This window comes from Geotrypetes seraphini, chromosome 6 (assembly GCF_902459505.1).
Source record: "Geotrypetes seraphini chromosome 6, aGeoSer1.1, whole genome shotgun sequence".
NCBI lineage: Eukaryota > Metazoa > Chordata > Amphibia > Gymnophiona > Dermophiidae > Geotrypetes > Geotrypetes seraphini.
In genome coordinates, this window is record NC_047089.1 from 99,290,573 (window position 1) to 99,318,447 (window position 27,875).

Consider the following 27,875-nt stretch of genomic DNA (forward strand, 5'->3'; position numbering starts at 1 on the left):
TCCAACTTGTAAATCCCCTCGGAATCTTTCCAGCTATATCTCCTCTGTTGTTAAAAAAAAAAAAAAAAATAAGTGTATCTTCACTGGAAAATGTCCAGTCAAATCTTTTGTAATCCGTCTTGAACTGCAAGGTATAAGCGGAATAGAAATCCATAATGTAATGTAATGTAATGTAATATACCTCATTATAAGTTTCACAATGGAATCCTTGCTATTGTTTGCTTGTTCTTTTTATCAATTCAACATATTTTTCAGAATCTGCATCATATATTGAAAGCTAAACACTACTGTATTGAACTATATAAACAAAGATTTTTAAAAAGCTATAACAATTTAGGTGTGTACTATCAAATATCTGAGGGACATCTTTTTCTGCACAAAAACCATATTCTTTCCTCAACAAAAGCGAAGAAAGCAAACTTTAACCACAGATGCTATCCATTTAGAATCCATATCAATGCCCAGGGACCAAACATGATCCTTACCCCTTATTTTTACTCCCTGCAAATGACTTGGTTGTTCCAATTGTATCAAGGGCTTCTGTAGCTAGAAAACTTCTTTTCTGTCCACATTTTTAGGCAACTTATTAACATTCAGCAATTATTTCATATCTCATAAGGAAGCATTCAGTTTAGAGAACTGCAAGAAAAATATGAAACCTCACTGGTATATACAAATTATCCCAAAGTATAATAATAAAGCTATAGGAAAAGCCCTCAGACCTTTGCCATGGCACTTATCACTGTGCATACAACCCTTTTCTTATATCACCTAATATTGTTCTGTCCTGATTTAGCTTCCTGTCATGGCTAAATAGTGCAGATAGTTAAACCTTAGTATTCCCAACGCCCACGCAGGCAAGTCCTTATTTTTTGAAATATATTTTATCGAGCCAATAAAGTAGATTTACTCACAATCGGTGAATCTCCTAGATGTTGCAGCTGGAGAAGATGTAGATTTGAAGAATGAAGGGAGGGCGGAGATGAGTTTTAAGTTAGGCAGAAAGGTGCTCCAAATGCTGAGCGATTCTTGCATGTGGCTGGGTAGCTTAAGGTGAAAACACTGGTGTTTTGCTGGGGATGCAGTCATGTGCTTAAGATGGAGCCATACGTGTAACTGGGGTTGAGACAAAAGAATCCCAGGTAGTACCCAGACAGCAGGGGAGGGAGACCAATAGGGACAGAGCTTGGCAACAGGTAACAGAGCGAGGTTGTACCTTTGCAGACCCATCAGAGTAAGGGTTGTAAAATTGGCCAGGATGTACTTCAATAAGACAAAGACCCAAGCTTAGATGAGAGGAAAAGGGAGGGGGGTCTGAGGAAAAAGACCACTAGAAACAAAAGCTTGTACAGTAAACATGGGTGGCTGCAGTACGTAAGAAACTACATTACACATAATGCCTTTCTCACACTTACTGCAGCATAACGTCCCATGGAGAGAGGGAATATTTTAAACACATTTTAAACTAGTACAGAGACAGAACAAATATCACCCTCTATATTTCTAACTAAACCCAACTGCGGTACTTAAAAGTACAGGTTTCTGATCTATCTGATAGAGTACAAATAGTCTTAGGTTGCATGTTTTGCTAATGTCACATGAGGAACCCATTTTCCAACCAGAGCCCTCCGTAAAACACACATTACATATCTTTTACATATCCAATGTAGAAATAATCATTAATTCATACATCTGCATCACTCAAAGCCTTCTTCTTTATCCAGAAGAAACTATAATAGAGCATCTGTAACCCATAGGGCATCTTACATAACCTCACTCATCCCTCTGCTTACCCATAAAATTTGTGTATATACCCATAAAAGTGTGTGTGTGTGTGTGTGTGTGTGTGTATATATATATATATATATTTTTTTTTTTTCATAAATTGTCTCTTCAGGTACTTTAGTTAGATTGTGAGCCTTTGGGACAGTTAGGGAATTTCCAAGTACCTATCTTATTTATTTTTATTTATTGTATCTTTTAATGCATTCATTTTTGTAAACCGCTTAGAAACCTCACGGTTATTAGCGGTATATAAGAATTAAATTAAATTTTATATATATATATATATATATATATACATACATACACACACACACAATCACTACTACTATATAATAAAATTCAATACCGGCACCCCTCCTTCCAAATCCCAGCAGCAAACTCTCTGATAACAAATATGTCTCTGTACAAATGTCTTTATTATTATTACTTCTCTCAACTAATTACATCATAAGCACAGTACACACATAGATAGATGGACATGCAATTATTTCCATTTGAAAGTTCACAAATGCTAAAGCATTTCACATTTGCATCAATTGCCTACTGATCAAAACAGATGGAGGACCAGAAATTTTATAGACCATCCAAACACAATAAACAACCTTATTACAAATCCATTAACAAATCAAACAACCTGCAGCTCAAAAAGCACCATTAGAATTTTGTACTTGATTTTTCCATTTGTTCATTTCAATTTTTCAGCTCCTTAAAAACCAATATGGAAGAAAAGGATTAATGAAATGGAACATCTTTGCTGAGGTACATGCCAAAGACATCAATAAGGTGATTTTGGAGTTGCATGTTACAATGTGACCTCTCAACCCATCTCACTAGTTGGATAAAATCTATAAAGGGAAGAATTATTCATTTCTTCATATATTTGATGTAATGCTCATTACTAACTGGATTAATGCCAGACATCTTGAAGCTGAAAGTATGCATCCAATATTTAAAAATCCAAAACTAGATTTACACCTTTCCCATATTGTCCAATTCCGAGCTTACCTTTTCTAGCAAAATTAACTGCATATATTAAGACACAGGATTACATCAACTCCCATGAGCTATTAGATGCCCAAAGGAATGGATTCTATAGATACCATGGGTTTGAAAAACTAAAGACTTCAATATCCAATTCCCTGATAAAGAGTACTAAGAATAAAAGGGGTTTATCCTCATTCTTATGTATGTAGCTGTGACATTTGACTGTTAACCACTCGCTGTTTGTTAGGTTGAAATCAGTTGGGATATCTGCAATGCAGTGGTTTGCCTCATATTTAACAAACAGCAAGGAAAAGTGGAACATATCTATCTAGTTGGCATGTTTTGACACAAGGAAAGTTATAAGATCTGTCCTATCAGCAATGTTGCTTAATCTCTACCTAGGCCCATTAAGTTGTCATTTTAGAAGGACTATTAGTATTTGAGATACAGTATGCATAAGTATGGCAAACAGAGAGGATAAGGAAAGATTAAGTTTTTATTTAAATAATCTTCTTTCTAGTAGACAGAAACTCCATTCCTGAACATGTGGGTAGTCAACCCCTTCTTGTAAGAACTCTTGTAGGGAGCTTCATTAGTATTCTTTTGCTCTGCCTCCCATCCATTGAGGCTGTCCTCCAATTTCTCAATTCATATCAATGTAGATGGTCAGCCCTGGAGAGGAAATAGAATAGGGAGGGATATGGGTGACTCATATCATTAAACATATACAGACATGTCAAAACTCTGGTCCCCAGACAATTACAAATTTGCACTTAAGCTGGCCCGCTGGCAGGCATTTTTTTTCCCCAATCAGATACCACTCCTGCATCAGCTGTAGGTTCATGTGGCTTCCTGGCCGTACATTAAAGCAGCCTGCAGAGGATCGCTGGTCAGCTGTAACGATCCTAGCAGGCTGTCGTCGCCTCTGCAGCATGTTCCCTCTGCTGCGGTCCCGTACATCAGAGGAGGGGTGGGACCGCGGCAGAGAGAACGTGCTGCAGAGGCTATGACAGCCTGCTAAGATTATTACAGCCAACCAGCGATCCTCTGCAGGCTGCTTTAATGTGAGACCAGGAATCCGGGATGGAGGGAGGGAAGGAACAGAGGGCCAAAAGGAAAGATGACAGACCTCTAGGGGAGGGAAGGGAAACGGAAGGGAAGAAGAAAGGAGACCCTGGCAAGCGAGTTATCAGAAGACTACCAGAGCTTGGGACCACAACATGATATTAATAATGACCAGACCACAAAAGGTAGAAAAAATAATTTTATTTTCTGTTTTGTGATTATAATATGTCAGATTTGAAATGTGTATCCTGCCAGATCTGGTGTTACAGCAGGCATAAACTAGGACCTAAAAGAGAGAGGAAAAGTCCTTTTTATTTATTTTGTTTACATCACAGAGCCAGGTGGGGTTGGAGATGTTGTAAAACTATACTTCTACTAAGACTAAGGGGTCCTTTTATTAAGGTGCGCATTTAGGCCCTGATTCTCCAAAAGTGCGTCCCGATTTTAGGCAGCTGTAGACGTCCTGCAGCTGTCTAATCAGCCAATCGGGATGCACGTTTTTTTAAAAAAAATGCTCCCCAGGCAGGCCGCCCGGGAGAGGCGTCCTATTCATAATCGGCCTATACTAAACGCCGATTCTGTAACCGGCATCTTTAGAGAATCGGGTTAAATTAGACGCGGCCGCTATAGTTATGGCAGCAAGGGATCTCCCTGCTGCAATATGTATAGCGGCCGCGGTTGTTGCGGCCGCCTGTCCCATCACCGACAGGAGAATGCCTAACTCCTCCTGTCGGAACCCCGAGCCCCCTCACCCCCAAACTCATAATCGTCAACAGGAGGATGCCCAACTCCTCCTGTCGGAACCCCAGACCCCCCTCCCCCCCAAACTCGTAATCGCCGACAGGAGGATGCCCAACTCCTCCTGTCGGAACCCCGGAACCCCCTCCCCCCCCCAAACTCGTAATCGCCGACAGGAGAATGCCCAACTCCTCCTGTCGGAACCCCCTCCCCCCCAAACTCGTAATCACCGACAGGACGTCTACAGCTGCCTAAAATCGGGACGCACTTTTGGAGAATCAGGGCCTTAGCGCGCGCTAAATCAGTTAACGTACATTAATAAAAGGACCCCTAAGTATCTTAATAAAAAATTCAGCCCGTGACTTAGCCTATGTTTTAGATTTTGCCCCTTATGTGATTGAGTTTGACACCCCTGATATACAGTAACAGATAAACAAACTGAACCATTTGCAATACATAACAAGGTGAAAACAAACAAGGCATCAACTTCAGCATAACCTGCACTAAGTGCAGAAGATTTTATAGATACCCCCCTAACTTCTTCAACGTCATCTATTGTTGTCAAGGCTGGACAAAGGAAAGAAACAAGATATCCGGATTCCACAGCACCTCTGAGGCAGTAAGTAGGCAAATGAACATCATACAGGGTGGACTTCAGGAATGGAGTGTCTGTCTACTAGAAATAAGAACCTAATCTTTCCTTCTAGAGCACAGGTGTCAAAGTCGGTCCTCGAGGGCCAGAATCCAGTCGGGTTTTCAGGATTTCCCCAATGAATCTGCATGAGATCTATTTGCATGCACTGCTTTCAATGCATATTCATTGGGGAAATCCAGAAAACCCGACTGGATTCCGGCCCTCGAGGAGGGACTTTGACACCCCTGTTCTAGAGTGACAGACATTCCATTCCTGAATGTGTGGGAGATATCAAAGCAGTCTACTGAGTTTAGGGTAGGACAGATGAGACTGTGGACAGAACTGAATGCAGTCCACCAAGTCCACCCTGTAAAATTTTGTGAACGTATGGAGAGAAGGCCAAGAGGAAGCTCTACAGATTTCTTCTGCGGACATTGCCGAAGATTCCTCCCATGAGGAAGCTACGTTTCTGGTAGAGAGTACATTTATGATATAGGCAGACATGTTTCATTACCAATACAGACTGAAAAAATGGCCATACAGATCCATCTCATAATGATCATTTTCGAGGCTGGTAATGGGCAACTCCAGCCAATATGAACAGATGATCTGACAATCGAAATTTGTTCGCAACCTCTAGATACCGCAGCAAGAGTCTGCGTACATCTAACAATTTCAATACCTGATCACTCTTTCTCTATCCCAAAGGAATGAAGGCAGGTAAGCAGACAATGGGGAAGCTGGAAACCACTATTGGTAAGAAAGATGGGACTGTGAGTAGGACCATGCCAAAATCCAAAATTCTGAGAAATGGATCTCTGCAGGACAAATTCTGAAGTTCCGACACTTGCCGAGTGGAGGTAATCGCTACCAAAAACACCATCTTGATGGTGAGGTCCATCAGGGAAGCTTGCTAAAGAGGTTAGCCAGCACTTGAAGGATAAAACTAAGATTTCACATTGGAAAAGGCTGCCACACTGGAAGATGGAAGCGTAACGCGCCCTTTAAAAACCTGGCCACATCTGAATGTGCGGTTATGTGATCTTATGAATCCTAGGCTCAAAACAGGAGAGTTCTGCAATCTGAACTTTCAGGGATCCAATGCAAAGCCTTTTTCAGACCTTTCTGAAGGAAGGCAAGTACCACAGAGATCTGTGCTGAGCTTGGGTCTTCACTCCTCTAAGAGCACCAAGTTTGGAAGCATTTCCAGGCATTTGCATATGCTGCTATAGTCGCCTTCTTCCTACATCTTGGAAGAGTGGAGACCACTCCATCCAAATTGCCTTTCTGCGCTAGCACTGTGTGCTCAAGAGCCATGCCGTAAGACGAATGCGTTCTGGATCCTGAAGGGCAATTGGACCCTGTGTGAGCAGCCAGGAATGACAAGGAAGTTTGAGACTTTGATCCCTTTGACAAAGGTTGCATCAAGGCTCGTTTCTTCGACTGAAGATCCAAACCACCTTCTTGTTGGCTGTCGATGCCATCAGATCAAATGTTGGGTGCCACCACTGATTCACAATGCTGGTGAAGGCTTCCTGAGACAGTGACCACTCTCCAGGATCCAGGGTCTTCTGGCTGAGGAAATCCGCTTGCAAATTGTCCACTCCTGCCACATGCACTGACAAGCGTGCCCATTGAAGTAGCATCTGGGATTCCAAGCGTAAAGCAGCGCTTTTGCTGCTCCCCTTATGATTGGCTTAGGCTACCACTGTTGCTTTGCTCTGCGATGCACTTATGAATTCCTGAAGCACTAGGTAGATGGCTCGAAGTTCCAAGTGGTTAATCAACCACTTCTTTTGGGAAGGAGACCAATGTCCCTGAACTAGACACCCCTCACAATATGCCTCCCAGTCAAATAGGCTGCCATCAGAGTCACCCATGAATTGGTGTGAAGGGGAGCTCCTCTCGTGAGAGACTGGTGTTTCAACCCACAGGCTAGACTGTGACAAGCTTCTGCTGTCCAAGGCAGCAGCTGGTGAAGCGCATCCCTCTGCAAGCACCATTGGGAGAGGACCACATCCTGGAGTGGACACAAGTGTTCCCTTGTCCAAGAGACTGCATCCATGGTCGCAACCACTGATCCCATTACCTGCAAATAATGCCAGGCTGTCGGAGAAGACTCACACCAAAACTCCTATATCTGATGCCGAAGCTTCTCTCTGTGGCTTTCCAGGAGGAACACAGGTTTTCCCTTGTGTTGAATCAGACTCCTAAATATTCTAATACCTGCATTGGCTCCAGGTGGCTTTTCCAAAAGTTGACGACTATGGCAGGATCAGAATCCCCCCCCCCCTCAAGCAGGGTAAGGCCCAGACTCCCACCACATGCACACTGTCCAGCTCTCCAAAGAGTGCCGATGGAGTTATTCAGGATTTTCAACATAAATAGTCTCTTACCCTTTCTAGTTCCAAAAACTAAAAACTGTTTAATCTTCCATCACATTATCTTCACAAAAGGGAAAAAGAAAAGCTTGTACAAAATATAATCCTTCACCTTTCATATGGTCAATCCCTTTACTCAGTCTAGGGCACAAACTTATTATACTAAAAGTTCAGGATTGTATTTCTCAGCAAACCAAAAATGTGGCAAACAGTTCTATACCAAAGGCTGCCATTTTGCCTCAGTTCTTGCAGCCATCCACAACAGGAACCTTGGTCCATTCCTATTTTGCCAGCAAGCAGGGCTAAGCAGCCCTCCTGCTCTCATGTTTCTTTTCCAGTGCTTTACAGCAATAGCAGAGCACTGGTCACATACTTCTTCACCATAATTTGGCTTGAACCTCTGAACAATCTTCACAATACTGCCCTGACTCTAGCTAGGGCCAGTATGTAGGGAACTCTAGCCTTCCTTATACAGAACATATAATCTTGTACCAGTGAGTTCCCAAATGTTTAGCAACTCAGGAAAAAGACAAGCTTCGGGCTCTAAAGCAGTTTTAGTTTTATCCCAGCCCTTAAACATGACACCAAACTCCAGCTGTGCCAGGATTCACATTCACCATTTCCCAAAGCATTACACACTCCTGTCCAAACATTCTTTCAAACCCAATTTCAATTCCTTAATTAACAGAATCATTTTATCTAACCCACAAATAGTTAGGTTTCTTGTTTAATCAATTCAATCAATCATGTCTTCATCAGGCACACCTTGCTCTTGTTTCAAAACTGCACTCCATATCAAAGTGTGGGAGATTTTATAGATACCCTCTAAATTCTTTAATGTAGTAGTCTTGTCAAGGATGGACAACAGAAAGAAACAAGATGTCCAAATTGCCAGGCCTTATTGAGGCAGTAAACAGGCAAATTAACAGCTACATGGCGGGCTTCAGGAATAGTATCTGTCTATCAAAAAAAGAGATTATGTTTCTACTACTACTAATTATTTATATAGCGCTACCAGATGCACGCAGTGCTGCACAGAGTCACAAAGAAGAAGAAAACAATCCCTGCTCGAAAGAGATTACAATCTAAACAGCTAAGACAAACAGGATGTCATGGATACAGTTAAGAGGAACGCTTAATCAGCTGGCTGGGTTGGAGAGCAGAGGAGTAGGGTTAAGGATTGAAGGCTATATCAAAAAGTGGGTTTTCAGTCTGCTTTTAAACAAAGGAAGGGACTTGACGGACAAACTTGGGTAATTTATTCCAGGGAAGCTAGATAAAAGGAACAAAGTCTGGAATTGGGAATGGAGGAAAGGGTAAAGCTAAGAGCAGCTTATCTTAGGAATGGAGTTATCTGGGAGGTGTATAAGGAAAGAGAAGTGAGGAGAGATTCTGTTCTAGAATGTTGCCTGAGTAAGACCTGGGCTTCAGTGTGTCTCTCTTATATTTTATTTAGTTTTATTTAGTTGGTTTCTGCTTTATTTTGTCCCTTTCATCTACTTTATTCATAGTTTTACAGGGTTCTGCACTTTTTTCTTTTAATTTTCATTCGGGCGAGTCAGAAAATATCTTGGATAGGAGGAGTTTGACAGTTATAGAATCACTGCATAACATGTCTACTAACCTAAAGGCTTGGAACAGTTCATTTTCAGCAGAGGCCCTTCCTACTTGCATGTGGTGACTGGAGATCGCTGAGGGGAGATCGTTGCTGGAGGCAGGACCAGTGGAGGCATGGTTGATCGCTGCTGGTGGTTGCCTAGGATAGGGCGGTGTCTGCTCTCTCATTGGGGAGGGGCTGGTGGTGTCTCCGGATCCGTGGAGTGGGACCATGCTGTGGACTCCTCCTCCCGGTTGTCCGATGGAGTCAGAGTGCTGTATTCTTTGCCCATTAGCATCCGCCGCCCACTGAAAGCAGTGCAGCCCAGCGCTGGATTGTTCTATCTCTGTGCATCTTCTGCCTGGAAGCAATGAGTCAGGGCTGCAGCAGCTGGAAAGCCCGAGCTGATATCTGTCCCATCTGGACTTTTGCCATTGGGATTATTTAAAATATGCTGAAGCAACAGAGCTGCTTCAGGAAATTGGACTTCTGCCTGACTTATTTGATTTTGGTTTTCAATTTTTTTCTTCCAGTTTATGAATTTTAAATTTTATTCCTATTCTTTTTATTAACTGAATTCTATTGTTTAACAGTTCCTCCTTTCTGTTCTTTTTTACATATTACTTTAATTCATTTAGATATTATTTACATAGATGATGCTCCTATCTGTACATAAGAACATAAGAAATGCCTCCACTGGGTCAGACCAGAGGTCCATCGTGCCCAGCAGTCCGCCCACGCGGTGGCCCAACAGGTCTAGGACCTGTGCAGTAGCCCTCTATCTATACCCCTCTATCCCTTTTTCCAGTAGGAAATTGTCCAATCCTTTCTTGAACCCCTGCACCGTACTCTGCCCTATTACGCCCTCTGGAAACGCATTCCAGATGTCCACAACACGCTGGGTAAAGAAAAACTTCCTAGCATTCGTTTTGAATCTGTCCCCTTTCAGCTTTTCCGAATGCCCTCTTGTTCTTTTATGTTCTGAAAGTTTGAAGAATCTGTCCCTCTCTACTCTCTCTATGCCCTTCATTATCTTGTAGGTTTCTATCATGTCCCCTCTAAGTCTCCACTTTTCCAGGGAGAAGAGCCCCAGTCTCTCTAATCTTTCAGTATATGAAAGGTCTTCCATTCCTTTAATCATTCGTGTCGCTCTCCTCTGAACCCTCTCAAGTATTGCCATATCCTTCTTAAGATACGGTGACCAATACTGGACACAGTACTCCAGGTGCGGGCGCACCATTGCCCGATACAACGGCAGGATGACTTCTTTTGTTCTGGTTGTAATACCCTTCTTGATAATACCCAACATTCTGTTTGCCTTCTTTGAGGCTGCTGCGCATTGTGCCGTTGACTTCATTGTTGTGTCCACCAGTACGCCTAAGTCCCTTTCAAGGCTACTTCCCTCTAATACTAATCCCCTCATTTGGTAGCTGAACATCCGGTTCTTTTTCCCTATATGCATGACCTTGCATTTCTCTACATTGAAGTTCATCTGCCATTTATTCGCCCACTCCTCCAGTTTGTTTAGGTCCCTTTGTAGTTCCTCACACTCTTCGGCAGTTGTAACCCTGCTACAGAGTTTGGTGTCATCCGCATATTTTATAACTTCACATTTCGTCCCCGTTTCCAGGTCATTAATAAATACATTGAAAAGCTGTGGTCCGAGTACTGACCCCTGCGGAACTCCGCTCATGACCCTCATCCAGCCCGAGTAGTGACCTTTCACTCCAACCCTCTGCCTTCTGCCTGCCAACCAGTGTTTGACCCATCTGTGTACGTCCCCTTCCACCCCGTGATTCCACAGCTTCCTAAGTAGCCGCTCATGGGGTACCTTGTCAAAGGCCTTTTGGAAGTCGAGGTAAATGATGTCTACGGGTTCGCCTTGGTCCAAAGTTAGGAATTTCTATGAAATATTCTACATACTTCTCTCCTCTCCACTCCTTCCTGCCCTCCATAGTTCTCCCTACCCTCTTCTAACCCTTCCTCTGTAATGTCACCTAGAGCTTGTATAGGTATATGTGCGACGCACAAATGGAAGAAATAAAATAAGAGATATTGAGGGGCAGCAGAATGAACACACTTGTAGGTCAGCAATAAGATCTTGAACTGAATACGGTGACAGATAGGGAGCAAGTGAAGTGACTTAAGGAGAGGGATGACATGAGCATAGCAAGGTTGGTAGAAGATGAGTCGTGCAGCAGAATTTTCCACAGATTGCAAGAGGGAGAGGCGACACTGCAGGATACCAGTTAGAAGTAGATTGCAGTAATCTAAGTGTGAGGTTACGACAGCATGGACAAGGGTCTGGGTAGTGTGCTCAGAGAGGAAAGGGTAAATTTTGATGATATTAAAGAGACAGAAGTGGCAGGTCTTAGCAGCTTGTTGGATGTGTGTAGAAAATGAGAGGTCAGAATCGAAGACCGCTCCAAGGTTGCGAGATTGATAATATCTTTTCCAGTAGAAAGGCAAAACATTCAAGACAAGTGGGTTATTTTCCAATAGCCACGTGACATATGCAGAAGGAATCCACTCCAGATTTTTTATGTAACCCAACTGTACTTCACTGGGAGCTGTAGAATCAAATCTCCCCGCTCCCGCCTTTCCTCCAAAGTATACAGATTGAGATCTTTAAGTCTGTTCCCAAACGCCTTTATCATGAAGACTACACAGCCTTTTAGAACCGACTCCATCCTTTTTATATCTTTTTGAAGGTGCGGCCTCCAGAATTGTACTCAATATTCTAAATGAGGTCTCACCAAAAGTCTTATACCTCCTTTTTCCTACTGGCCATACCTCTACCTATGCAATCTAGCATAGGTTTCGCCGTCACCTTTTCAACCTGTTTGGCCACCTTAAGATCATCACATACTATCACACTTAATTCCTGCTCTTCTGTCGTACACATAAGTTCTTCACCCCCTAAACTGTACCATTCCCTCTGGTTTCTGCAGCACAAATGCATGACCTTGCATTTCTTAGAATTAAATTTTTGCTGCCAAATTTCAGATCATTCTTCAAGCTTCAGCAGGTCTTTCTTCATGTTATTCACACCATCCGGCGTGTCTATCTATTGCAAATTTTGGTATCATCCGCAAAGAGGCAAATCTTACCTGACAACCCTTCAGCAATATCATTTTTAAAAATGTTACAAAGAACAGGCTCAAGAACAGAACTTTGAGACACACCACTGGTAACATCCCTTTCCTCAGAGCGATCTCCATTGATCACTACCCTCTGTCACCTTCCACTCAACCATTTCCTGACCCAGCCTGTCACTTTGGGACCCATCCCGAGGGCACTCAGTTTATTTATTAGATGTATGTGTGGAACATTGTTAAAGGATTTGCTAAAATCTAAATACACCACATCTAGCGCGCATCCTCTATCCAATTCTCTGGTCATCCAGTCATAGAAATTGATCAGATTTGTCTGACAAGATCTACCTCTAGTGAATACATGTTGCCTCCAGTCCTGTAATCCATAGGATTCAAGAAACTTGACTATTCTCTATTTTAAAAGTGCTTCCATTAATTTGCTTACCACAGAAGTCAGACTTACCGGCCTCTAATTCCCTACTTCTCCCTTACTTCCACTTTTGTGGAGAGGGACCCCATCTGTCCTTCTCCAGTCCTCCGGTACTACTCCTGATTCTAGAGACTCATTGAAAAGGTCAGTCAGCAGGGCTACCAGAACTTCCCTAAGTTCCTTCAGCACCCTCGGATGTACATCATCCGGCCCCATCATTTTGTCTACCTTTATTTTAGCCAGCTCCTCACGAACACAACCCTCTGAAAATCGATCGGGGTCTATTACTACTCCATCCTTATTCACGTTTGTCTTCTGCGGTCCCGCTCCCGGCGCTTCAGCCGTGAACACAGTACAGAAATATTTATTAAGCAATTAGGTCTTTTCTTTATCAGCTTCAACATATTCTTCCCCTTCGAGTTTCACAATGCCACTTTTGCACTTCTTCCTATCACTAATATATCTAAAAAATGTCTTGTCTCCCTGTTTTACCACATCAGCTATTTTTTTCTTCCATTTGCATTTTTGCTTTTCTGACTACAAGACCAGCCTCTCTTAATTTTTCCAGATATTTTTGCCTGTCTTCCTCTTTCTGCTATCTTTTGTAGTTTCTGAAAGCTAACCTCTTATTCCTTACTTTCTCAGCTGCTACTTTCAAGAACCAAAGCGGCCTTCTTTTCCCTCTTACTTTTACTGACTTGTCTCACAAAAAGGTTTGTCGCCCTTACAATTGCTCTTTTCAGTTTTGCCCACTGTATTTCCACTCCTTCCCGATGTTCCCATCCAGACAATAATTCCTTGAAGTAAACCACCATCCAAACATAGTTAGTTTTTTTAAGTCTGGAACCTTTGCTTTTGAATGAGTCCTCTCTATATCCATCTTAATATTAAACCGTACCATGTAGTGATCACTGGATGGCAGATGATCACCCACTGTAACATCAGAAACATTTTCCCCGTTTGTAAGCACTAAGTCCAGTATGGCCCCATTCCGCGTGGGTTTCATTACCAACTGCTGGAACAGTTCTCCTTATAGAGAATCCAGGATCTCCCTACTTCTAGAAGACCCTGCAATAGGGATACCGCAATCAACATCCAGCATGTTAAAATCACCTATTAGCAAGACTTCCCCTTTTTTAGATATATTCTGAATGTCTACTATTAAATCTCTATCTACTTCTTCCGTATTTGAAGGAGGCCAGTATATATTCACCATTCCCTCTTTCCAAATTGATCCACAGTGCCTCTTCCTTGCCCTGCAGATCCTGCAATTGTGTGACTTTAATATGATCTTTAACATATAACGCTACTCCCCCTCCTTTCCTTCCTACCCTGGTCTTTCCTGAACAGATTATAGCCTGGTATAACTATCCAGTCATGCTCTCTGTGAACCAGGTCTCTGTGATCTTCTTCTTCTTCCATCACAGCTTCTAGATCCAGAATCTTGTTTCCCATCCATCAGAGGTTAGGTAAATTCCAATTTGTAGCTTGACCAAATAATGTCCAGAACCCACTGGTCGGACAAAATGTGCTCCCAGGCCAGAAGTCTACCCCCTATTGGAAGAGGGGCATCCCTCAGCCTGGCGTCATTAAGCCTTCTTTGCAGAGGGCGCAGACCGGGAGGCGGAGGGATGGGTGTGCCAGGGTCCCGAGAACTGCTGCATGTAGACCTGGGAAAATCTTTGAGACGTGGCACTAGAATATGGGTGGGAACGCCTGGAGCCACAAAAATTAGAGTGCTCTGAACTTCTAGAAGATTGGGGTCTCAGGCAGGGTGCTAGGGCGACAATGCACCACCGAATTCATGAGATTGTCCTTTGCCAAACAATAATTGCCCTTTAAAGGGAAGCATAGCCAGAGTAGCTTTGGAGGTGGACTTACCAGCCCATTGATGAATCCAGAGCATTCCGTGAGCAGAAATCAAATTTGCTGAGACTTTACCCAGGACCCGCATAAGAGTTGAAATTTTATATTCAAACTGGATTTGAAGATTTCTGATGTTTATTGACCATTTTTAAGAGGGTTGTTTTTTTAACAACTGAATTATATATGTTTAACATTTTATGCTTGTTATTATGGAAACCGTATAGGTAATATACGGTATAAAAAATTTTAAATAAAATATAAAGGCATCAGCAACATAATCCCCCCTCCACCAACTACAAGCAATTGAGGAGGGGGCTCCACAGCCTCATTCTTCAAGGTGTGTAGACGAGCCAGACAAGTGTGTGTAACAAAGGACACTGCCGAAGCAGCCCTTATGCCTAAAGCCACTGCCTCAAAGAGCCTCCTGAGGATCACATCCATCTGGCAGTCCTGCATGTCCCTAAGCACCACACCACCCTCACTAGGAAGGGAGGTGCACTTAGTCACCTGTGCTATCAAAGAGTCCACCTTAGGCTGACCAAGAAGCTACTGGCTTCCTGCGCCATAGGATAGAGATGAGACATGGCATTCACAACCTTAAGAGCACCCTCTGGAGAGTCCCCCTGCTCCAAGATCAGAATGCTCATATCAGAATGTCAGGGACAGGAGGAAGACTGTGAGCAGCACACACCACATAGCCACGAAGAGGAAGTGGACGGAGCCAGCTGAGTGACTAAATTCAACTCCTGCATAAACTCCAAAATGAGGTCTGGAAAAGCCTCAGACTTAAATAAACGCAGAACCGTGAGATCGTCCCCTGGTTCTAAAGCTTCCAAGGGATTCGAAGATCCAGCATACAATCCCGGACCTCCAGGCATGGGAAGTACAGCGTCTGAAAACAAGGGGTCAGCAAGCTGGTCATCATCATAAGTATCCCCCAGGTCAAGGTCAGCCTGCCCATGAACAGCAGCTGTCTGTGATGAGGTCATGCCTAAAGAAGCAATCTGGCAAAGGACAAATCCGAGGTGGAGCGGGAATGTGCAGGCGAAGAACAGCTGCTCTGAAATGCATTCCACAGATAATTCATGAAATCTGTGAAGGCCTCCCTGGGGCACAGAGTCACCCCTTGATGACTTTACCTTCTGTTTTTTGGGCTTTAGAAGGTCCACGTCCTTTCACATGGAACGTTCAGCCCTGCCGAGCCTTAAAAAGAGATCAGGCTGCTCCAACAGAGCTAGCCGTGCGTTTTGTCATCTGCTTTGTCAGGGGAGGCTAGGATTTGTGCTGCCACCTCTCCCAGCTGCACTATGCGGCACATGGCATTCGGACGTTCCTGAGGCACTAAATTTGTGCAATCCTGGCAAGAATTCACAAGAGGAGAGCCCAAGGACTCCATCCCAACATGTTTTAAAGCAAAATTTGCAAACTTAGAAGAGCAAGGAGCTTTAAAAAAAAAATAATCGCTTAAAATCTAAGGTGGCCAACGCTAAGAAATTCACGTCAAAATCACAATTTTTTTCATATATAGCAAGCCACAAAAATTGCAATTTTAGCATTTTTCAGGTGGCGGAACACAGGGGTACATGCAGAAACCTTCAAAACTGCCAAATTCAGATACACAATCCTAACCCCACCCCTGCACCTCACAGGCTGTGACAGCCTTAATCACTGTGACCTGTGCTGAAAATGTGCTACAGCCTGCCTCATCCCTCTTAAAGTAGCTGGAATCAGATGTTGGTAATGCTCAGGAAAGGGCGGAGGTGGAAAAATGCAGCTGTCAGCTTGCGAAATATCACTGAGTCTGCTAGGTATGCCTAACAGCCTGCACTTGAACCCCTGTTCGGCAGTAGAAAGGAAAAAGCAGGCATGGCCCCAAGCTCCTAAGAAACCAATGCAGGCTGGCTAACAGGTACTACCAGGGATCGACTTATCAGCTGAACACCAGACTGCATGTTCTCAATGCAGGCAGAGCTGAAGAATTGTTCCAAGCACAACAGAAACAGGCATGCAGGCATGCATGCATAAAGGAAAAATTGCAAGTAGTGCTAGAGCTCCCAAAGAAGAGGAGGAGAATCAAAGAAAAAAAATCCACAGTGGATTCCTTCAGCATATGGCACGCAGCCATTGGAAGATAAGTCAATGGTCTAGAAAGTCATCCTTATCTAATCTAGTCTTCAGTTTATATACCGGGTCATCTCCCGTCGGAGCTCAACTCGGTTTACAAGTGGTCAAAGAACAGAATACACACAGGCCATGGCACATATGCCAAATGGCTGCGAATCCGGCAGCCATCCACCGCAAAGATGGCATGAATCTGTGCCATCCTGTCCTAAGGAGGCCATTTGTGAAGTTTGGAGTGCAAACGAAGCTCCTAAGTCCAAAAAAACGTTTTAAAGAAAATCCAAGATGGCCACCGCCTAAAACAGCCCAGGAAAAAAATCACAATTTTTTGATTTTACAGGTGGTGGGGGGGGAGGGGCCAGGGTACAATTACTTACCATAACAGGTGCTATCCAGGGTAAGCAGGCAGATATTCTCAGTCATGGGTGATGTCACCGACGGAGCCCCAGTATGGACCACTTCACAAGTGCATCGCCACTTTAAATCTTTAGAAAATTCGCTACAGCCTGCACCGAGCATATGCGAGTGCCTTCCCACCCAATGTAAGCACGCAGTCCCTCAGTTAAGATAAGCCAGCTAAGAAGCCAACCCCGGGAGGTCGGTGGGTTGTGAGAATATCTGCCTGCTGTCCATGGATAATAACTGTTACAGTAAGTAACTGCTTTATTCCAGGACAAGCAGGCAGCATATTATCACACATGAGTGACCTCCAAGCTAATCAGAATGGGATGGTGGAAGTGTTGGCCTTCAAGAAAATAAGTTTTGTAATACTGACTGGCCGAAGTGCCCACCCCATCTGGAGAAAGACTCCAGACAATAATGTGAAGTGATGTATGAAGTGAGGACCAAGTAGCAGCTTTCCTCAATATTTATTTTATTTATTTCAATTTTTATCCCGTTCTCCTAGTAGCTCAGAACAGCTTACAAGCAAGCATTCACAGTGGAGTATATTTGGACAGGTCAAAGATTATACAGTAGTTCAAGTATAGGGATTATACAGCAAATTAAGTACAGGTTAAGAATGGACTATACAGCAGTTTAAGTACAGGTTAAGAAAGGACTATACAGTAATTTAAGTAGGGGTTCAGGAATAGGGGGAGTTTAAGGGTGGATTGCAGTTGTCATTTTAGTTGAAGAGGAGGGTCTTTACCGATTTCCAGAAGGTCATCAATGAGTTCTATGATCTGAGTTGCGGGGGGGGGGGGGGGGGGGGGAGTTGGTTCCAGAGTTGGGGGATGAAGTGGCTATAGGAGCGTTTGAGAGCGGTTTCTGACAGGAGAGACCTTCCTGGGGGGATGAAAAGGCATTTCTCCATTTCCAAGCGGAAGGGGCAGGTGGGGATGTACAGGGTTAGTTTGGACTCTATGTGGGCTGGAGTGGAGGCGTAAATTCTTTGGTGTGCTATTACCAGGGCCTTGAATGTGCAGTGTTGGTTAATTAGAAGCCAGTGCTCTTTGCGGAGGGCTGGGGAAATGGAGTCATGGTAGTTGAGGCTGTGCAAGAGGCAGATTGCTGCATTTTGTACCCGCTGGAGGCGCTTGAGATCTTTTTTGGCTACTCCATTAAATAGGGAGTTGCAGTAATCCATCCTGGAGAGGACATAGGCGTAGAGGAGTTGGGCCAGGTAAGGTGTGGAGATGTAGGGTTTGATCCTTCTCAGTTGGCGGAGGTAGTAGAAGGAGGTGGAGACTATTTGAGAAATGTGGGTAGACAGGGACAGGTGGCCATCTAATGTTACTCCTAGGCTGCGTATCTGATCTGCTGCTGTTAATAAGGTGGAGTCCCATGATAGTGTTGGGCATGTGAATTTGGTGCTTTTTTTCCTGATCCATAAAAGTTCTGTCTTGGAGGCGCTCAGCTGTAGTTTGTTGTTAGTTATCCAGGTTTTCATTTCGGAGAGGCAGTGTTGGAGGATGGCGATTTGGGATGATCGATTTTCGCCTAGTGGAAGGAGCAGTTGGATGTCATCGGCGTAGGAGTGGATTTTAATGTTGTATTTCTGGGCTATATCAATGACAGGTCTGATGTAGAAATTAAATAGGAGGGGGGATAGAAGGGCGCCTTGGGGAACACCGTATTTGATAGGCTTAGAGTTAGATTTGTGCGGCCCTAGTAGGACAGTTTGGGTTCTTTGGTGAAGGAAGGAGGTGAACCACTAGAGGGCAGAGTCCTTGATTCCAAGGTCATAGAGTCTTGATAGGAGGAGGTAGTGGTCAACCATATCAAAAGCAGTGCTGAGGTCAAGTAGGACTAGTAGGCCAAGTATCGACCAGCTGTCATCAATGATATCCAGGAGTACCGACTCTGTGCTGTGGTCTGTTAAGAAGCCAGATTGTGCAGGGGACAGGGTAGCTTGTTCTTCAATGAAAGGGTGTAATCGGCGGACCACTATTCATTCTAGGAGTTTGGAGACAAATGGGAGGTTGGAGACTGGGCAGTAGTTGCCGGGTTCGTTAGGGTCGAGGGTGGGTTTGATAATAGCTGACTTCCAGCTGAGAGGTACTGCGCCCATGGAGAGGGAAGAGTTAATGATGGGGGATGATAGATTCTGCTATGGCGTCTTCTGTGGATAGTAGGAGGCTGGATGGAAAGGGGTCGAGGATGGTGCTGGAGGGCTTGAGTTCTCTCAGGGTTTTGAGAACCTCAACTTGGGTGGCCAGATGAAGTTGGGTGAAAGTGGTAGAGGATGGAGTATTTGGGTTAGGTTGGGGGTGTGCTGATGGGGGGTTGGTGCTGCTGGTGGTGTCAAGATTATTGCGAATGGTTTGTACCTTGGACTGGAAGAAGTCTCAGAAAGTCTCACTATCATGTTCTGTTGGGTTGTTGTGGCTTGTTCCTTGGGCGTTGGTGAAGAGTTGGTTTGTGAGGGCAAACAGTTTTTTGGATCTAGCTGGGACTATCTGTAGGATAGTAGGTTTTCTTTGCTTCTAGGATGGCAGCTTTGTAGGTAACCGATGTATTTTCCCAGTGAGCTTTGGTTTCTAAATTTGGATGTTTGATTCAGTTTCTTTCTGCTTTCATCAGTGATCTTTTTATGGATCTGAGGTCACTGGTATACCAGGGAGTAGATGTTTTGCTATGGTTATTCGTGTTGTTTTTGTCTGAGCGAGGCTGTTATAGAGGGATTGGATGTTAGAGTGCCAAGTGGAGGCTGCTAGGTCGATGGAATGGTGATGTTGGGAGCCGGTTTTGTTTAGATTGCAAATGCCTACGGCCATGACTGAAGGGTTGACTGAATTAGGGAGTTGACGTTGGGTGGGTGAAAGGGATAGGGTCTTTCCGTGGGGCTAGGGTAGTTTCATATGGGAGTTGGAATTCAATGAGGTGGTGGTCTGACCATGGGACAGGTGTTAAGGTGCAGATTGTTTGTTGAGGCCCTGCAGTCGGGTCTCTTAGGGTGAAGATTAAGTCTAAGATGTTGCCTGCTGAGTGAGTAGGGGAGGTTACAGCTTAGTGGAATCCTAGGTCGGAGAGGAAGTTGTCGCTCTGTCCTGAGGTGTTGGGGTAGTCTGGGAAGTTGAAGTCTCCCAGGATGGTCACGTGTTTGTGGGAGATGGATAATTCGGTGATGAATTCGAGGAGGGACTCTAAGGCTTCTGCTAGGGAGTTGGGGGCTCTGTAAAGTAGTATGAGGGTGATTTCACAAATATTAGCATTCGTACTACCAAGCATTTCCTTCCTCGGAAACTGTGATAGGCACAGAGTTTACATTTAAGCAATTATCAGCACTTCCCATTCATTAAATCGAAAGGAAATTCAAATAGTTTTTCTTCCTTTGCTTACCCCCAGGCAGGACTGGGATACATTTGTTCTCTCTGTTGCATACCTTTGGTGAAGACACTTAGAGCTTTCCCACAGACAGGAGACTTCTTTGATTTCTAACTACAGAGAAAGTCTACACAGCTACTTCCAGCTTTGGCTGCAAACAGGAGGCAGGAAACCAAAGCCGTAGGCAGCTTGTCATTTGAACACATCATCTACTTTCCCTTTCTCAGAGTGTGCTGCTCCTGCAAGACTGCAGGATTGGAGGACTCGGGCTCAGCTGACTGACAAGAGACAATTAATCAGGAATCGGAGAAATGGGCTGGCAACCTTCTGCTCAGCTTGCAGGTTTTTGTGCCTGCATCGATGTCCCTGCTATACAAGGTACTGGAAAGCAGTGTGAAAAAAAGTTACAGCATGGTCTTTGTATTTTTGGAATTTCATTATAAGAACATAAGAAGTTGCCTCCGTTGGGGCAGACCAGAGGTCCATCCTGCCCAGCGGTCTGCTCCCGCGGCGGCCCATCAGGCCCACTGCCTGAACAGTGGTCTCTGACTAATTTTATAATTTACCTCTAATCCTGTCCCTATAACCTTACCTCTACTCCTATCTGTACCCCTCAATCCCTTTGTCCTCTAGGTACCTATCCAGACCTTCTTTGAAGCCCTGTAGCGTACTTCTGCCTATCACATCCTCCGGCAGCGCGTTCCATGTATCCACCACCCTCTGGGTGAAAAAGAATTTCCTGGCGTTTGTTCTAAACCTTTCCCCTTTCAATTTCTCCGAGTGCCCCCTTGTACTTGTGGTTCCCCTTAGTTTGAAAAATCTGTCCCTGTCCACTTTTTCTATGCCCTTCATGATCTTGAAGGTTTCTATCATGTCTCCCCTGAGTCATCGCATTTCCAGGGAGAAAAGCCCCAGCTTTTTCAGTCTGTCAGTATATGAGAGGTCCCCCATACCCTTTATTAGCTTAGTTGCTCTTCTCTGGACTCTCTCAAGTACCTCCATGTCTTTCTTGAGGTACGGCGACCAGTACTGGACACAGTACTCCAGGTGCGGGCACACCATCGCACGATACAGTGGCAGGATGACTTCCTTCGTCCTGGTTGTGATACCTTTCTTAATGATACCCAACATTTTGTTCGCTTTCCTTGAGGCTGTGGCGCACTGCGCCGACGCCTTCAATGTTGTGTCTACCATCACTCCCAGGTCTCTTTCAAGGTTGCTCACCCCTAACGGTGATCCCCCATCTTGTAAGCGAACATCGGGTTCTTTTTCCCAATATGCATGACCTTGCATTTTCCTATGTTGAAGCTCATTTGCCACTTTTTGGCCCACTCTTCCAGCGTTGTCAGATCTTTATGGAGGTCTTCGCAGTCCTCCATGGTTACGACCCTGCTGTATAGTTTAGTGTCATCCGCAAATTTAATAACCTCACATTTTGTTCCCGCCTCCGGGTCGTTAATAAATATATCGAACAGGAGCAGTCCCAGCACCGACCCCTGTGGACTCCGCTCGTGACCCTTTGCCAATCTGAGTAATGGCCCTTTACTCCAACCCTCTGTTTCCTGTCCACCAGCCAGTTTTTGATCCATCGGTGGACCTTCCCTTGCACCCCGTGGTTCCATAGCTTCCTTAGCAGTCTTTCGTGTGGTACCTTGTTAAAGGCTTTTTGGAAGTCGAGATAAATGATGTCTATGGATTCCCCTCTATCCACCTGGCTGTTCATCCCCTCAAAGAAGTATAATAAGTTTGTGAGGCATGACCTGCCCTTGCAGAAGCCATGTTGGCTCGACTTTAGCTGCCCATTTTTTTCGATGTGTTCCCAAATGCTGTCTTTAATCAGCGTTTCCATCATCTTTCCCAGGACCGAGGTCAAGCTCAAGGGCCTGTAGTTTCCTGGGTCTCCCCTTGAGCCTTTCTTGAAGATGGGCATGACATTTGCTATTTTCCAGTCCTCTGGGATCTCTCCAGTTTTTAGGGATAGGTTGCATATTTGTCTAAGTGGCTCAGCTATTTAGTTCCTTGAGTACCCTTGGGTGAATGCCGTCCGGACCTGGCGATTTGTCGCACTTTAGCCTGTCTATCTGCCTGAGGACATCCATCTTGCTCACCTCTAGTTGGACCAGATTTTCATCCTGATCTCCTTTTCCGATCTCCTCGGGTTCCGGAATGTTGGTTGTGTCCTCCATTGTGAAAACTAACGTAAAGAACTCGTTTAACCTGTCCGCTATCTCCTTTTCCTCTTTTACCACTCCCTTTCTGTCTCCATCATCCAAGGGTCCTACTTCCTCCCTAGCTGGTTGCTTCCCCTTGACATAGCTGAAGAATGATTTGAAGTTTGTTGCTTCCCCTGCCAGTCTTTCTTCATATTCTCTTTTTGCTTTCCTAACCACTCGGTGACACTTCTTTTGGTGTCTTTTATGCTCCTTTTGGTTGTCTTCTGTCCGGTCCTTTTTCCATTTTTTGAATAATGCCTTCTTATCGCTTATTGCCTTTTTCACTGCATTTGTTATCCACACTGGGTTTTTTGTTCTATTTTTCTTGCACCCTTTCCTGAGCTTGGGGACGCACAGGTTCTGTGCTTCGTGCACCGTGCCCTTGAGTAGGGTCCAGGCCTTTTCTACGGACTCTATCTTCCTTGCGGTATCAATGAGTTTCTTTTCCACCATTTTCCTCATGGCATCATAATTCCCTTTTTTGAAGTTGAGTGCTGTCGTTGTGGTTCTTTTCACCTTTGATGGTCCAATTTCTAGCCTGTACTGGATCGTGTTGTGATCGCTGTTTCCTAGTGAGGCTAGTACCGCCACCTCCTTAGCGGGTCCCCCTAGTCCATTGAAAATTAGGTCAAGAGTGACATCTCCCCGTGTTGGTTCCGTGACCAGCTGTTCCATGAAACAGTCCCTCGTGACTTCCATGAATTTGGTCTCCCTCGTACAGTTTGAGTGCCCGATACTCCAGTCTATTCCCGGGTAGTTGAAGTCCCCCATCACCACCATGCTTCCGTTTTTGCATAAATGCCTCAGTTCGGCCTCCAGGTCCTGGTCGATTTCTTCCGATTGTCCGATATGTCTGTTGATTCCAAGTCATCCTGGTTGAAGGTATGGAATCTTTTATATATAGCACTATTCCTCCACGCTTTTTGTGTGACCTATCTCTCCTGTAGAGTTTGAACCCTGGTAAGGCCACATCCCATTTATTGTCTTCAGTCCACCACGTTTCTGTGACTCCGATTATGTCTAGGCCCTTTTTGCAGGCTAATACTTCCAGCTCTCCCATTTTAGCCCCTAGCGTTAGTGTACAAGCAATGTAAGTCCCGGTTGTTCGCCTTTCTTGCTGGTTTTCCTCGTGGTTTGGCACTCCTGGCGTCCCCCTCGTAAGTTGCTAGTCCCCAAGCCTCGTCTTGGTCATCCTCCTCCTGTGGTGTATCTGTTTCCTCCTCAGCCTGTTTCCCCATTTTTGATTGTCCCTCTGGGATCCGTTGTTCTCTTTTAGTCCTGCTTACCAAAGACATTTATGCCCTAGACTCTTGCGATCTATCCTTAGGTCCTTTTTCAAAAAATTCCAACTCAGTCCTGAGCCCACTTTTACAGTACCCTTGTTCAATGTCCTTGGCCCTGGTCCTCTGCATTGCGTCCTTAGGTCCTTTTCCCAAAAATTCCCACTCAGCCCCAATCCCTTTTTTACAATGTCCTTGCTCAATGTCCCTGGCCCTAGGCCCCTGTATTGCTTCCTTAGGTCCTTTTTCCAAAAATTCCCACTCAGAACCATGCCCTCTTTTACAATGTCCATGCCCTCTTGTACAATGTCCTTGCTCAGTATCCTTTTTTGATACATTTGTCCGATGTGTCAGATTGACTGTTGGCTTTCCCCCCTTCCTTAGTTTAAAGCCAAGTCTATGATGCTCTGGACGTTGCTTGCCAGCATCCTCGTCCCAGTCGTGCTCAGGTGCAGCCCGTCTGTCCTGTAGAGTTTATTCTTTTCCAAGAAAGTTGTCCAGTTCCGAACAAAAAGGAAACCCTCCTCCTCGCACCATCTCCTGAGCCAGCCATTTATTGCTTGTAGTTCACTCTGCCTCCATGTGTCCGCTCTCGGTACTGGCAGGATCTCCGAGAAGGCTATCTTGCATGCCCTCAGTTTCAGTTTCCTCCCCAAGATCCTGAACTGATCAGTTAGTGCAGTCCTGTTGTAGTCCCTCCTGCTGATGTCATTGGTTCCAACATGGATTACTACAGCTGTCTCCTCTGTCTCAGCCCCTTCCAGGATCCTTCGTTCTTGCCCCAGGGAGACATGTCACTAGTTGGTCCTCTCTCCCTCCGGCTATGTGACTGTCCACTCCTCTCAGGATTGAGTCTCCTACTACGATGGCAGATCTCCCCTTCCTCAACTGTCTCTCCGGTCTCAGGTCTGTGTCAGTGGTGCAGTCACCTAGTCCTTCTTCCGGGTTCTGTTGGGTCTCCTCCTCATCTGCCTGCCCAGTTTCCCCGCCAGGCTCTACTTCCATGGTGTCTGGTGGATTTTGTCGTCCGACTGTTAATTCTCTCCTGATGAGCTGGTTGTCCTGTGCCTCCACCATCCTGCAAGCCTCCTCGATGAACTTCTCGAGCTCTCTGACTTGTTCCGTGATGTGGTCCTCTCTGGTGGTGTCTTCATTTTCCCAGCACTGCTCCTCTATGGTGCACAGTCCCTCCAGTTCCTGTACTCAAATCTGCAGTCTCCCGACCTCCTTCTTCAGGCTATCCAGTTCCTGACATCGACTGCATATGTATGCCCGCCTCCCGGAGGGGAGGTAGTCATACATATGATATTCGATGCAGTAAACTGGGTAGCTCCGCTGGGTTCCTGTAGCCTCCATTTCTTTCTCCTTGCTCCTATGGTCCCTCGGTGGTTGAGAGTGGTTGAGAGCTAGCTGAAAGAGTAGAGAGAGAGAGAGAGAAGAAAGAGTAGCTGAAAGAGAAGAGAGAGAAGAATGAGAAGAGAAGGAAAGTACTTTTTTTTTTTATACGGTTAAAGTTAGGTTTTTTTTTAGAAATTAGGTTTGCTGCTGGGCTGCCTGGGCTCCTTTTCAAGGCTCCTTCGCAAAGGCGCTCTCGCTAAGGCGAGCGCCTTTGCCGCTCGCCTTCGCCGTGCGCCGAACGGCTGGGCGCCATTGGCTACCTTTCTCTTAAAGGGGAGCCCGGGCCGATGCGACCTGTGACGCGTGGGGGTGGGCGGAGCTAGCTCTTGCCGCGACCCCGATCTGCCTGCCTGCTGTTTAGTCCTCCTCCCCTCTACTTTTTCGGCTTCCTCCCTCTCCTCTGGATCTAAAAGAGAAAAAAAGAAGAAAACCTGCAAGAGAGAAACGCCGCCGCAGTCCGCCTCGTGCCCCGGCTCCCTTTCTCTTAAAGGGGAGCCCGGGCCGATGCGACCTGTGACGCGTGGGGGTGGGCGGAGCTAGCTCTCGCCATGACCTCGATCCGCCTGCCTGCTGTTTAGTCCTCCTCCCCTCTACTTTTTCGGCTTCCTCCCTCTCCTCTGGATCTAAAAGAGAAAAAAAGAAGAAAACCTGCAAGAGAGAAACACCGCCGCAGTCCGCCTCGTGCCCCGGCTCCCTTTCTCTTAAAGGGGAGCCTGGGCGGAGTCCTATTATATATTATAGTAACTCTAATGTGGAAGCTAAGGACTATCAAAAAATACTTTGACACAACATCCTTTAGATTACTGGTGCAATCGCTGATCCTATCCACCCTAGATTACTGCAACATCGCCTACCTGGGCATCCCCCCAAAAAAGTACAAAAATTAAGATTAGTGCAAAATACTGCAGTTCGCTTGATCTTCGGACTGAAGAAAAAAAGACCACATCAGCCCCTATTATAAAAAATTACACTGGTTACCAATGGAGGCGCGAATACTGTTCAAATTTGTATGCATCTGTTACAAACAAGTCTGGGGCCTAGCACCTTCCTACTTGCAAGCACACTTCACTTTACACAACCAGAAACAAAAGCATCTTTGCATACCCAAAGACCACAGACTGCAAATACAAATCCTTCCTAGACAGAACCTTCATGTTCCAAGCAAACAAACAGTAATCCTGGCTGGGAAACCACATAAATAAAGCCGGACAGACCTACAACACATTCCGAAAATCAATTAAAACCGCTCTATTTGACAAATTCCTTGCCTAATTAGATGACCTCTCTCAGATATTCTTTCCCCTTACACCCCCAATGTATTATGTAACTTCTTTCTCTCTTGTATTCCTTCACTATGCTTCCCTAATTATTATGTAACTTCTTCCTCTCACACTGTGTAATTCGCTGATTGTCCAGCCTTCTTTCTATGTAAACCGCCTAGAAGTCAATCTGACTATGGCGGTATAGAAAAATAAAGTTATTATTATTATTATTATTTTGTGTTTGTGGCCTATGGTGAAGGCTAGAGCCTCTAGGGTGGGAATGTTGATAGAGCTTATCAGTTTTGGTGTAGTGGTGGTCTTGATGATGGTGGTCACTTCACCTCCTTTCCCAGAGGTGCGTGAGCAGGTTAGTGCCTGGTAGCCTGGAGGACATAATTCGCCTAGTGCAATCCCATCTTTGTCTTGGAGCCAGGTTTCAGTGATCATGAGGGCGTCCCAAGTGTTGTCACAGATGAGGTCATGGAGGAGGATGGTCTTGTTGTTAACTGATCTTGCATTGATGAGTGCAAATTTGAGAGTATTGATGGTGGGGGCTGGTGGGGAGGGTAGGATGAGGTTGGCAACATTTCTGGTACTGTTGTTTTTGAGGTGGTAGGCGAGATCACCCTGTCTGCCTTGGCCTGTGATGATGGAGATAGTGAGGTATAGTGTTGTGAGGAGGGTTAGGGATGTAGTGGGAAGGGGTGGCCTGGAATGTTGGAGGCATGTTATGTGTGGTAGTGGTGCGGGAGGATAGAGATGGTGTTGAGGCTTGTCTAGCAGTGCAGTAGCCTTGCGGAAGACGTCCTTGAGAAGGCAGCGCTACAAGGTCACTTGGGGGGGTGGAGTTGGTCTCCCACGTCTACCCTGCTGAAAGGAGTTGGGTTTTTGGGGTTTTTGTTTTTTTTCAAAGATGAGGCGGCTCAGCAAGGGCTGTTTGGGGCGGTATTGGTCTCCCATGCCTAGCCAACTCCTTCCCTTGCAGCAGCTGGAGCCGAGTGAAGAGTTGGGGCAGCTCCCGATAGCATTGGAGCTGCCCTGCCGAAGAGGTTGTTTTTTTGAAGACGAACAGGTCAGCAAGGGCTGTTGGGGGCGGAGATGGTCTCCAACGCCGAGCCAACTCCTTCCCTTGCGGCGGCTGGAATAGATCTGAGGAAAGCAACAGAAGCTGCCATAGTTCGGACTTTGTGAACTGCGACATGACTCTCCTGTTGCAGACCAGTCTGAGCATAGCAGAACGATATACAGGCAGCTACCC

At 45.2% G+C, this 27,875-nt stretch overlaps 1 protein-coding gene across 7 annotated transcripts in view; it reads right to left on the minus strand.

Moving 5' to 3' along the window:
* Positions 1-27,875, minus strand: part of RBM26 (RNA binding motif protein 26) — a 946,655-nt gene that overhangs the window by 273,598 nt on the left and 645,182 nt on the right. The window contains exon 20 of one of the 7 annotated variants that reach the window (XM_033948170.1): positions 2,183-3,441. The exons of the other annotated variants lie outside the window; for them this stretch is intronic. Within the exon in view, the coding sequence (XP_033804061.1) occupies positions 3,436-3,441 (6 nt within the window). The 3' untranslated portion in view covers positions 2,183-3,435. Of the gene's footprint in view, positions 1-2,182; positions 3,442-27,875 lie in introns of those variants that run through there. 7 annotated transcript variants of the gene reach the window in all.